Genomic DNA, 13916 nt, shown 5'->3' on the forward strand with positions numbered 1-13916 from the left:
TGATGGCACAGGGACACTCTTGGTGCATCATCTTGATGTCACTGACTGCAGGCAGGCACCCAGCAGAAGAGGCAGCCCCTCCACCTCTGCCGGTGCACTAGTGTGGCACAGAGAGCTAAAGTACCCAAACCATCATGCTGCAGAATCCCAGACGGGCACCAAGTTCAGACTCCGCCCATCATGTCCTCGCCTCCTCTCCCCAGACTCAACTGCCATGAGAAACAGTATTCCGGTTGGACCCCACTTCTGTGGCTTGCTTTTTAAAGCTGCTCTTGTCAAACCTAACCAGAGGATAGCTTTGCCCATGGCTGAGACACCAGAGGGACAAGGGCTTTGGATCACTTCTTCCACCCAAACCCATGGCTGCCTCACAAACCACCTGGGACAAAGTCTCTGACTCCAGCATTAACCCTTCAGAGGTCGAGAAAGACAGGAAAAAAAAAATCATCACAAGGGAACTCCTCATTTCTTCAGCACTGCACCAAGGGGCTCATTCATTCCAGCTTTGCTCTTAACCCGCTCACAAGACCTTGGCATCTATTTTGCCTCAGTTTCCTCCCTAGGTAAAACAGGGACAATGACAGAGACCCACTTCCACATGCTGGAGGGTAAGCAGAAGGATTATTTTCACTTCTCTCATTTTCGACTCATTGGGTTAGGGAAACAATGAGAAAACCCCACCAAGCGGTGCAGCATTTAAGCATTAGTACTCTAGTTACCCCTTTGTACCAAAGCCACAGATCAGGGGGATTTCTCTTCAGCTTCTGGCTTCAGCCAAGAGAAATCAGTACTGCAGGACCAGGCTTAAGGGGACTTCTGTACCTCCCTGAAGAGCACATTGTTTGCATTAGTCCTGTGCTCGCCCCTGCTTTTAGCAACAGGACGTTCGTTACAAGCCAGACAGCTGGACCACGTCCCTAAACCGCAATAGGAGATGACTAATCTGCGTCATTAGGAATTATCTGCACGGAAGCCCCATGCACTTTGGGTTATTCAGCAATCAGACAGAAAGGGGGTTGTCTGGGATTGCCCCCTTCTCTTGGGGGTTGGCAACTAGGAGATATCCTGGTCCCCCTAGATCCTTACAGCTCCTTTCCTCTGAAAAATCAAGTCCAGGTCATGAGCCGCTCAGAGGCCCATGGAAAGATGATGTCTAGAAGGTCTGCTGCTCCACGTTACTTTTAGTTTATACCACAGCAGAAATCAAGAAATCACAGGCTTCAAAATATTTATCCCAAACCACTTACCTGGCAGGTAATAGCTTTTTTCCAGCTGGATTTCTCCTTACTATTACTCTCTTAACACCCACGTCAGCTCCACACATAGATAAGGAAAAGCCTCTTCCTGAACTCCTCGGGACTCTACAGTCTTTGCCATCTCCAGTCAAGGCTTTCCCAGTCAGTGCTGCTCCCCTCTTGGTCCCTTGCTTCTGCCCCCCATGTGGGGAAAGCCCTGCAGATCTCCTTACAGAAACTCCCATCCTTAAGGTGATATTTATGGACCCCCACCACGTTCCCAAATGGTAAAACAGAGGTGATAAAGCCAAACTTTTAGGCTGCTTGAAGACCTACAGTAGAGCCCTAGAACATGAGCTGTATTCTATTCTAGTCATGAGCAAGCCTTATCCTGCCAAAGAAACAAGTCCAGAGGTAATTTGCTAAAAGAACATCTTTTAGGTCAGTCTGACACTTGTGCATGGGAAAATGTTCCTCACAAATACTGCACTTTATTGCTGTGGGAGAGCTGTAATCAAAGTTAACATGACAGAGGAATTGGTAGCTGTCATCAGCTGTGATAGAGGCCCACACCAGTGCCTTGTCATTAGACTGAAGCGCAGCACTGACAACCAGCTTCATACTGTGAATTGCCAAGTGCTAGTTATATAAATAAATGGACGTGCACATGGACAGATGCAAAATAAATGTTAATATAATTGCTCCTTTCTCCTCCATCCTTTTGTTTGGGATTTCTAATTCTTTGTGGTTTCCCTTCTTATCCCACTCATCTTTTTCTTTAGTAATCACAATGCAGATCTTTATTTTGGTGTTTCCTCCTTCCCCTCTTCAGAGCCACTGAACAAACTCTTGTCTGTTCAGTCCAGGAGACTGCCTGCAAGGACTCCTTCCAGCCAGAGGATGCATAAGGAATAATGGAGTGATAAAGGGAATAATGGAGGAATAACAGAGCAGAGAATGCACTAGCAATAGTGTCAGAATAATCCCTCTGTGCATCTCTCCATGGACAATGAACAGCTCCTTTTTAGATTGTGACTAACGCAGAAGGAAAAGGGTGTCCATCTGTATCCCTCTATGCTGTTTTCTCACTAGGCAGAAGGGCAGCATGACACAGAAGCTGACACACCTGACCAGGACTCAGGAGATACAAGTTTAGCCACCACATGTGCTGCCAGCTGCCTGGGCAATCTAACATCTGCACACTGCATCAAGTATTGCTGTACTCATTTACAGCTTGTTCTACCATGAGGCATTAGCCATTCAGAAACTCAGCCTTGGGCCTAAATTAATTTGTAAGGAAAGCAAACTAAAAACAAAAAAGATTTGTTTTTCATGCAATCTGCCAAAGGATGTTCATTTCATAAGACAATCTGAAGCAAAACTGACAGCATTTTGGGGATATATTTTGTAGCATACACCACCACAGACCTTTCTTGTGTGGCCCAAGCCTACCAGGAATATTATCTGGCAGGCACCAAATTTCAACTTCTTTCAAGAGCATTAAGGAACCCCTCCAGGAGACAGGGATGAGATAGCAGTTGAGTTGTGTTTCTCTGTGGACCAAGAAACTTCTGCGAGCCACAAAGGGACAAGCTAGTTAGTCAACACATTCTTGTTTAAAGTGTTTTTCAGGGGAATTTGGAACACTGACTAAAGGATTCCCATGCCTCAGAGAAGCATTCTTCCACAGGAAAAAAAATATGTTTTTTAATTCAACAGCTGAATGTCCAGACCCAAGTATTTCAACGTCAGCATGCTGTTGAAGGGCCTCGTAAGAGACACCTACAATGAGATTCCCAAGAGGAAAATTTAGCATCTGAATGCTCCATGCCTCACCCACCCTCCAAGAAGGGAGCCTGCGCAGTGCATCCTTCAGCCCAACCAGCCAAACTGATCACAGGAAAAAAAAATAAAACAAAAAAAAGGGAACACCAAGTATCAAAGGAGTAACAAATCATAGGCATGACAGCAGCAGTCTCCCCCCACCCCCATCAATGTCTGTGCTAAAAAACAAGAAAAAAAAAACAACAAAAAAACCAAAACCTAAAAGTGACCCAAACAAGTTGATTAAAAGCTTTTGAGCTGCAAGCATGAACCAAGTCCCCACTAATTCCGCGTACTTTGGCCACTCCCCACCTCGCAGACTAGACGTCCCACGAGCCAGACTTATTCTAGCTAGTCCAATTTAGTGAAGCAACAACGCAACGTACTCTAACGCCCTTCATCTGTCTCATGGGGCCTGCTGCTCTGAATCCTCAACCCCAGATGCGCCACGAGAGCAGGATGCTGACTATTTGCATCTTCTCCATCACAGAGCTCCAAGTAACAATGAGCACGCAGCTACATCTATTCCACTTAGGGATAAAAAGAAAAAATCATCAAGGAGGAGACACTTTTCCAAGCATCAGTGTTATAACTGGGAAGGAAAGTGTGATTCCTAATACAGTAAGATTAGATGCTAATGGCAGCCAACAATTCTAAAGCTGATATCAGAGCACAACATAACTCTATCGGTGATTTATATCTTCCACTTTTATTTTCCATTTCCATCTTCTTATATCTCCCACTCTGAAGATACAGAGTGGATGGGCTGTGAATACTGATTGGATTGTAGGGTGTCAAGTTTATGAAGCTTTCATAGATCAGAACTCAGCCAATGAAAACAACTATATACCTTATTTTTTACTATTTATCTGGTTAATTGTGCATCTACAGCATTTACAGCAACAGTTTCCAAGAACTACAGCAGGGATTTTCCCCCATTGTGAGAAAACTAACATGTTATTTAAGAAAAGTCTAAAAAGTTTTGCTATTGTGAAAGCAACCCAAGATGGCTTGGTATGATCCCCACCCAGCAGCTTGCAGAAGTGCTACCCTCAGAGCCATCCAAAGCTGTGCTGGACTGACTGCTTTGCCTGCAGCGAGCCAGCTCAGACTTTCTCTGGTCAGTTCTGTAAACATCTTGGACTTACTTCAGCATGAGCTGAACACAGATCCAGTGATTCAACTTGGACAGCTGCTACAAGGACACACTTTAAAACAGACATGCTACATGCGCACGTGTTTTCGTCTGCATGTGTCTAGGAAGCCTAGAGGGATTTGAGAAAGGATTTTTACCCGCTGTATCCAGAGTTCTTTTTTTGCAGCACTAGTGACATTAAATATGCATGACAATGCATATACATATGCATATATATGTGAATGACAATCTTCTTCCCTGCTAGGCATTCAGCAACTGCAAAGTTGACTGCAGGCTTATTCTAAGCCGTAGCACTAGAAATGGAATTCCAAATGGCTTTGCTTGCATGCTTCTCCAGAGGCTTCCTAATCCTTGTACTTATTTTTCCCCTTCTTTTCTTCTTGCTATTTTGACAACTTAATTCTCTCTTCACAACTTTTATGTTCACATATTTGTTCAATACACAAACAGGCTATTAAATCCACTTTAGCTATTATGTCAATGTCAGGGAATAAATTTCTGACATTGCTCAAGGGACAACGTTTCTGCTCACCAAATGAGCTCTGAACATGCAACAGGTCCAAAATATTTGCTTTTAGGAGCATAAACACCAGTAATTAATATTTAAACACTTTATATAATAATGACATTATTCCTCCCAAAAGAGCCTTGTTGTCTTCAGCAAAAAAGTTGGCAGCCTGTCTTTCAAATATCTAAAGTAAAATGTGAACATAATAAATACTGCATTTCATCAACACTGTCAGTAGAAGACATTTGAGTAATCCAAATTTTAGAGCTGCATAGCTTGTAACATGTTCTACTACTTTCAGTACTAAGGAACAAAAAAGTGCCTTGGGGTGGAATCTGAGATTTACCAGTTTCAAGCTCTACTGCTGTATTTGTGGATGATTTGTCATATCATTCCTATTCTCTGTGCCTCCATTGCTCCTCTGTGATATGGGGATGCCTGTAGCTTCCTTTCAACTCTTCAAAAAGAGGTCCTAAAGCTTGCACCTTGGTAAAATTATGCAATTTGTGATGTGCAGAGCTCCTGCAGCACTTGCCAACTTCAGTTCTAATATTCAAACTCTGTTCTCCCAGCATGATAAGCACTATGCCCATCTCTTTGGTCTACTGGAGTCTGGGATGGACTCAAGCCATGCCTTACCTGTTTGCTGCTGTGAACACTGTTTTTATTCCTGTTGTTGTCCAGCAGCCCCCCACATTTGCCCAATGCTGCCAGATCCTTCATAATAGAGTTCAGAGCTGCTTCTTCATCTGCAAAAGAAGGAGAAACAACTGAAGTGTGGAAGGCAACCTCACCACTGGAAGAGTAAAAAATATAACACTGAACCTACAATTCTTTCAAACCAAATGGGTCAAAAGACACAGTAACTAGACTTCATATTAAGAAAGGCATTCAATGACTATACCACAGTCCCTCCTCAGCCCATTGTGTCTTGGAAACACAGGTTTCTTACAGGTAAGACAGATCCTCAGAAAAGCCAGTGGCTGAGCATGGGTGACCACTCCTCCTCAAGCTCAAAGTCCATGTCTGCTGCCCATGGGGCCCTTTAAAGAGGTACCCATAGGTCAGAGGCAGTGCCCAGCAGTCTGGATCCAGTTTGTGAGGTATAAGATAGTGCTTTATAGGACAAAAACCTTTCAGGACCCAGAAAGTTCACACAGCAGATGATGGGAGTACACCACATTTCTTCACCTCACCCTTTCCTCCTTCTTCATTAAAGATGCTCAAGAGCCACAACTGATTTTCAAAACTAGAACCAGTGAGAAACCAAAGCAAGGACAAGCTCATTAAAAGAGGTAAGAAACTCAACTAAGCTGGATAGAAGAGACATGCACTGAGAGCCCATATATCTGGTTTCTGCAGTAACTAGAGAATTTTTGAAGGACCCTTTTGATTCAAAACCAATCTCCTCCTTCTCAACACTTTAACACTTTCACATCTATGGTTGTGTTCTCTTAAAGCAGCTATAAACTATTACATTGCAAAATACCAATCACAAGCATTAAAAACCCCATCAAGACCTAGCACACAGCACACTCATTAGAAGGGTGTGAGAACCTGTTGCATACTCCATGTTCATGACACAATCAAGACAGGCAAGTATTAGGCACATGCAGCTATTACTGTAAAAATACAAATACAGCTACTGTCTTTTGTGTAAAACAGTGTCTCTGGGGATAGAGCCACTCCTATGCCAAGCCAGCATGCAGATTTAACTCAAAGTGTGAAAGATGTGACAGATGATAAAAACGATATGAAATCGGACAGGACTGAACCTGAAGCTGTTTCCCCAGGGAATTATGTGTTCTGAATCCTCATGCTCAGATAGATACAATATTATCTCTTTTCAGCTCCTCCTGCTGGGTTTTATAAGGACTGAAGCCAGAAAAACCAAATAGATGTGAGAAAAAGACTTCTCATGCATGGTGCGTACCCAGATCCATCTCATTAAAGAAATAAAAGGAAACATGGGGGAAAATGTTTAAAATCTGGCATCACTTTTATTTTAGAGCTCAGAAATTAGCTCCGATGCCTACAATAGGCATTAGGAAAATGCCTACACTTTCCTGTAGGCAATGTGTGTGCAAATATATTTAAAATACAATACAAATATATACCCACATATTGATATCAAATCTATAATAATATATTCAATATTAAAGTACAATTCCCCTTCCTTTCCACATTTCTCTACCCACTAAAACCCACAGGTACATTTTTCCCAGCGGGGTGGCAGAGAGCATAACCAGAAATGCTACAGGAAAACACTCAAGAAAAAGACAACTTTCAGTTCCACTCAGAGGGGAAAATGAAAATAAATACACTTGTTTAAAGTTCCCATAGTCTGAGGGTTGGGTGGGGTGGTTTGTTGTTGTTTTGTTTTGGGTTTGTTTGTTTGTTGTATAAAGGCATCTCTGGGGACAAGCAGTTTTCCAGGTTTGGTAGTAGGAAAAAAAGGCGACAAAAAAAGAAGAAAAAGAACTACCCTTTTTATTGGAGGGGGAAGAGAAGGGGGGAGGGACAAGTTAAAAAAAAAAAACCCAAACACAAAAACCCCACACACCACCCTCCAGGAATTTTCCACCAAAGCTGTAATCTCTCAAATGCCCCTCACCCCTTTCTTTTTTCCAACCCGAGTGACAACAAAAGTTTCCTGAACTCACTAACACAAAACACAGTCTGTAACATCACCAGGAAACAGGGCTTCAACAAGCAGTGGCAGAGCTGGGCTTTGCTAGCAAAACCAACTGATTCACCACCACTCTCACCTCCAAACTTTCCTGGACATGCCTGGCAGCATCTTTGAGGAGATCCACCTCGGGTTAACCCACCAGTGCCCTACGAAGAATAGTCCAGAACTTACAATCATAGAATGGTTTGGGTCTGGAAGGACCTTAAAGCTCATCCAGTTCCACCCCCATGCCATGGGCAGGGACACCTTCCACTAGACCAGGTTGCTCAAAGCCCCATCCAAGACTTCTGTCTTCTCCTTAAACAGCAAGAGGTTTCCAACATCCACAAAAGGTTTGGTTTATATTATATTACCCTGAAAGCACCGATTCTTCCTCTTCTACCTACCCATCAACTTTGTCAAAACTTCTTGCAACAGTCTTCAGAGTCCATCAAATCCAGGTTTAAAAATTCCTGGTGCTGCAGCCCCATCTGCATGATTGTGGAAGTCACATTTCCTTAGAAATGTCAGGCTACAGATCTCTGCCAAAAGCACCCTTTTGCAGCTCTCCCAACAGAACAAAGCAAGAAGCATGTACTCACTTTCAGTAACTGCTTAAATTTAGCCCATTTTCGGAAACAATGAAACTAATCAGCCTAGAATCGGTGTAAAACAGGGCTGTAACAGTCCTGATTCAGATACTGGAAGGAAATAAAATATTTCTTGTATTTAGGCTGTTCCTCCATGTACTAAAAAGCTGATGTCAAAGAGCACCCTGAAGAACTTCTTATTATAAAACGTAAGCGCCACTTGTCCAAAAAAAGAAAAAACAACCCCAAAATACACATCCATGCTATCACTGCTGCAAAATAAGTAAGAAAACTTCTTCCTACACAAGCAGGAAAGGTTTTCTGCTGCTGAAGTGTAACAGAACACAATTTAAACAGAAGCAGAAATACATTACTTCCTTGAAGTAATGTATTTCTATGTGCTTAAGTAGCTTTTAAACAACTTTTAACTGTGTGTTTTTAGTCCAAGAGAAGTGCAGTTTCAGAGGGACTATGACCAAAAGCCTCAACAGCTCAAAACAAAGCAAAAAAAATCCCCCACACCATACTCTGAAGCAACTTCCGAGCAGGAGCACAATTTGCATCATTGGTTGCAAAACTGACACTTCCCAGTCCTCTCCAGGACAGCTTTTCAAAGGGACTGATGCTTTCCACAGTAAGGCTCTTGCCCATCCTAATTACTGCTCTTGGGGTCTCCAAGCTGACTCCCAAGAAGGGTGGAGAACTTTGTTCCATGGAAATAGGCAGCCAGCTCAGCCAGTTCAGTCAAAATTCAAACAAGCACTGAAGCTTACTGGATAATTAAATCCAAATGCCACTCCCAAGCCTCTCCAGCAAAAGGGGCGTCACAGGCTGTTTGCTCTCTGGCTTGGTTTGAGCAAGCAGAAGGTGCAGAATGCATGGCTCTCCCACAGAGAAAATGTTGGGGAAGCATCAGGAATCCCATGCCCAAGAGACATACAAGACCAGGGTCTCCTGATCTAGCACCAGCCAGAACCAAGTATGCTTCAGCCTTGTGAGAAGGCAGCACTGAGACTACACAGCAAACATCTTCCCAAGCTTTGCCACGGCTCCAGAACTGAACAGCTGCAAGTTGCACACCACCAACGAAGTATCCACAGAACTCGGATGGACTTGACTCACGGAAACCACTGAGTTTGTGCAGCGTGAGCAGGTTCTTGCTCCTGAACAACCTTCTTTACTTGGTCACTCATATGGGCAGTAGTCACAAGAGATTGCAGCTTCACTCTTGCACCGTTTTGTACAAATTCACATAGGGTATTGTAGGTTGACAGGATGAATTGTACAACAAAGCCTGCTCTTTCCCCAGCACAACTCATAAACTGGAATATTTCTAACATGGAAGACCAGGACAAAGAGGAGCTGATAACACAGACAGCAGAAATGAAATGTAAAAGTCAATTGTATTTAGCACTGTCCCTTTGTCCCCAGAGCGTCTTTCTTCCATCCTCTGCTCTTTATTTCCAGCTATTTCCCTTAGTTGGGAACTTGCTTCTTTCTTCTGTACTTCCCACCAGCACCACTCCAGTTTCGTGCTTTTTAAATCGGCTTCCTGCAACAAGCTCATTCGATCATACTGCCAGCCCATCCATCCAATGACTAATTCCAACCAAATATAATAGAGGTTTCAAAGACAGTAATTTCACAAAGGTTTTGGGGGTGGAGGGGAACTATCCATACTCACAAAGAGGAGAGGAACACAGAAGTAAGCCAAGAGTACTCCAAGGAGCCAATGACCAGTGGAGCCACAGTGAACATGGGAGCGTTGGTTTCATACTTTTATTACAGTACACTGATCCATTTTGGCAGGATTTTGCATCAAAGCCAGAATACCTCCTTCTCTTAAATTTTCAGTTCTGTAAGGCATTAAGACTCACAAGTCCCAGGCACTACTGATGTGAACCCAGAGCATTCAACACTTAGCAGAATCCACTATGAAATGAAATCAGAAAGCCACAAGATGACACATCTCTCCGCCCTTTGGATAGACATTTCCGCTGCTGCTACATGGCTTCGGCTCCAGCATGTGTGCAGGAGAGAAGAACCTAGAGTTTTAGTCTTAGTACAGCACTGTAGCACGAGAAGGAAAAAAAGCAAGGGAGTAATAGCAAGCTTGAAGGTCAAAAAGGACCACCCAAAACAATTCAACAGTCAGAGGAGAAAGCAAACGAAGAAGGGACAAAGGAATAATTTAGCTGTGTTCAGATGGTCTAGACAGCGCTGTTGTTGTTGGCTTCACTAATAGGTCATTACTAAGAGGCAGCTTATGGTAGTTTCATGAAGCTGCTTCCATCAACATTGAAAATAAAAAAGCAGCAGCTGGATGAAGAGCACAGAAAAGCCTGCAGAAGTAAAACAGAGTCTCATAAAACATGGCAAGTTCTGATTTTGGCCCCTTACACACACCAAGCAGAGCTAGGGCTCGGAAAAGTTGGGGAAAAATCCTGGGCGTTGCAGAGGGGAAGAATATTATCCTCTGAGTCATAGGCTGGAGCATCTAGCTAAGGGGCCATACACTGTCACATACACTTCTGCTTGGGTCCAGTGTAGAACTGCAGACGTGACCACTTGTGGTCACTGAAGATCCCACTGTGCTTTTCACAACCGAGATGTTGATAGCCCAGTTCAGCTGTCATGCCTGTGTAAATTCCAGCAACACCCTCCATTGCAAGCATCCACCTCTCTGGAAGGTGATGCAACCGCTGGGGATATTCCCACACAGAGGGACAAGTTCTGTGAAGGCTGAGAGGGGATAAAGAGAAGATGGAAAGCCTCACAGAAACATTGCTGCCTTCAGTGAAAGCCCTTTCAAAAGGCCAGGATTTGAACATGTAGTGACAAAAATATTGAAATATAATGAAAAATAGTGAAAACAAATATGGAACCATGTGACTATGACACTGACAATCTTTACTTCAGCCTGCAAAGGACATCAGCCTTTAATTTTCTCTCATGAGAACACACGTGTTTTGGACCAATCCGTATACAACATTTAGCATTTACCAAAGAGAACATCAACGGAAAGCCAAGGCTTACTACCTCAGCACCACTCAGTATCAGCAAAGGGCAGTCCCTGCCCCAATGGACTTCCATCTAAACTGCCAGATGGGAAGAGAAATTAGCTGGTTTTAAGTCTCATTTGATGGGACAGGAATCAGAGATAGACAAAACTCTTGCTCAAGACTACCCAAGTCTGCAGCCAGGACTGGTATGACATTGTTTTCCTGGTCCAGGGAACTCAACGACACTAACCTACATGAAAGCCAATGTCAAGGAACTTGCCTGTGAAGACAAATGCTGCCTTTCCTCTGTAAGCCAAGGGGAAGAAAGGAAAAGAAACTTGGACATACAGTGAAACCCAGGACTTACGGGTTTCTTCAGTACCTGTAAATACCATCAACAAACAAGTACTGCATTACACAAAATACCAGAGGCAGAGCTACCAAGGCAGCGTGGACTCAATGAATTTAAGGGACTTTTCCAGCCTAAATTATTCTATGATTCTAAATAGCAGAAAGGATCAATTGGTGAGTAAACACTGGCACATACAACTGTCCCAGTTAATACTAAGGAGACCAGTGAGCTAGAAGCAAAAGAGCCTGACTTGGGCTGTAACAGAAGGCCCTAAGTGGAGGGGCCCAGACACTCTCGGAAGCATCTACAAGTACTGTTTTGCAACTTATCCCACTTATGAGGGCTGTCCGTGAATGACCTATGGCAAGACAGACTGCTGCATGCATCCACCTTGTGCAAGATGTAGATAAACCTCTACGTAAATTAATCCCACACACACAAATCATTCTGCCACTGTCTGGAGCAGTGTCCAGGATCTGATAACGAGAAAAACTATCCAACTACCCTCCCCCAGTCCAGATTAGCATGCACTGCAGCAGATACACCAGTGGAGCACGTTCCCTGCGCAAGTCAGCAAAGGCTGTCCGGCAGCTGGATCCTGCTGTCGTTCACCCTCCTGCAACCCCACCCAAGGGATGGCAAGGTCACCCTGTATAAACTCCAGGGCAGGGTGCAGCTCAGCAGGTCGAACAGAGCAATTATACATGAGGAAGCGAGGGAAGACCCTTCTGATATGCAGGGTTTCTTGGCAGGAGTTTGCTCGCTGACGTCTTAAGCTTGGGACACACAGATTCGCAGAGATAACTAATGCTTTCCTGAGAGCCCATTTCTCCACATTAAGGAATTATGATGCTAACAGGTGCGCAATCTAATAGGTACAGAAGATTGTTAATACTTTATCTGACAAATCCATGGAAAACACTTCCTCTCCATAAATGACATTGGTTTAGGTTTTGCATTTTGCTTTTATAGCACAACCAATACCTGCTTTGTAGAAAGAAGCAAAACCAAACCCTCAGATCACCATCACAGATGCCTATTTCACCTCAACCCTATGTTATCCCTCAGGTAACCCCTACAACTGCTAGTGAATTTGCACAGTCCACAGATCAGACAACCAGTTTAGATCAAAACCATCCCTTCTCTTTACATCCCCTTGCAGAAGAGCACACATTCTTATCTAACCCCAACCACCACAATGACAGGACCCAGGCAGTCCCCAAAATACTCAGCAAACACCTCAATGTGATGTAAGTGACTGGGCTATTAAGAGGTCTATAAGAATATTGAGAACAATAGCAAAAGAGAATAAACTGGCAAATAAATGAGTATGTCATGTCATAACACATTTGGGATCCAGGATGTGAGATAAGCAAGAACTTCAACTGCCCTCTGAATTTCCAAAACTCAGAGGGATTTCCAAAATTTCCAGGGAAAACCAAAAGGTAACACTACTGGGACTGCACCTCAGCTTAGGTAAGGTGACAGCAGTGCTCTTAAAACACAGTGATCCGTACCTTGCAAACATCAAAACCTTTCAAGGGCACTGAATGGCAATGTTCATCATTTATGTGAAAGTTTCAGCAGCTGAGCCACAAATCATACAAGGAATTTCACTTCATTAACACACAAAGTGCCGTGACACGATACTGATGTAGCCTCATCCCAGAGATTTACCAGGGTCTTTTGCAATGGAAAAGAACTCTGAATACAAAAGGTGTTTGGTTTAGCTCGTCCAGGAGGGAAAGCCGGGTTACATCTGTGGTTCACCACTACCCTCCATTCCCAAAATAGCCATCCCCCTGACAGCACCGTGCACAGTAAAATTCTACAGGATCAGAGCCTTCCCATGCTCCACAACACACTGCCCTCCTCCGTGGGCCCATACCTGTGCACAGCCATCATCACATGTCCCACATACATCCCCGCACGTGAGGAGGGTGGCAGAGAAGCTGTTTTTCCCCAGATACAGCCCATGCAGTATCCTGACAGCTGGATTTGGGCATAAAGCACAGCCTTAATGCTTCTCACAGCAGCACCATGTTGCTGGGCCCTGTAACAACCTGTGGGGGTCCAGCCATGGCCCCACACACCCTTTAACCCTCCTCAGCTAATGGAGCAAACACCTGGGTTAAAGATGGCTGGCATTTGATGGGGGGAAGAGATTTGTCGAAGAAGGCAGAGTTGGAGAAAAATGGAGATGTAATGGTTCAATAATGAAAAAAAAAAACACACCAGATTTTAGTGATACAAAGGGTTTCAGTGCTTCTCCAGCACTTGCTGACAGACCCCGCACCATGGCAGCCCAGGCCCAGCCACCATGGCAGCCCTGGTCGCAATGAGGTGCAGAGGCCCAGCCACATCCCCAGACCGTGCTGGACAGGACAGGACCCTGTTGTACCAATCATACCCACCTTCTCTCCAAGAAGTCACCCTCAAATGCTTCTCCATCCCCTAGCAGGTATTATTTTGCTGCCAAAAGGGTGGCAGCATGCTGCCTAGCCTTGAACAGTCTCCAGTACTGAGCACACCACACAGGGCTGGGACTCATAAGAGGAGGTCTAATGAGCTCTGCACT

General features: G+C 44.1%; 1 protein-coding gene across 2 annotated transcripts in view; it reads right to left on the reverse strand.

The window, feature by feature from the left end:
* Window positions 1-13916, reverse strand: part of LOC133280131 (mitogen-activated protein kinase kinase kinase 3-like) — a 78080-nt gene that overhangs the window by 37386 nt on the left and 26778 nt on the right. For both annotated transcript variants that reach the window (XM_061474550.1, XM_061474549.1), the window contains exon 3: window positions 5363-5472. In XM_061474550.1, coding sequence (XP_061330534.1) covers window positions 5363-5472 — 110 coding nt within the window. The remainder of the gene's footprint in view (window positions 1-5362; window positions 5473-13916) is intronic.

This window comes from Pezoporus flaviventris, unplaced genomic scaffold (assembly GCF_033815535.1).
Source record: "Pezoporus flaviventris isolate CSIRO_AGI_PZ_B2104156 unplaced genomic scaffold, CSIRO_AGI_Pfla_v1 ptg000079l, whole genome shotgun sequence".
Taxonomy (NCBI): domain Eukaryota; kingdom Metazoa; phylum Chordata; class Aves; order Psittaciformes; family Psittacidae; genus Pezoporus; species Pezoporus flaviventris.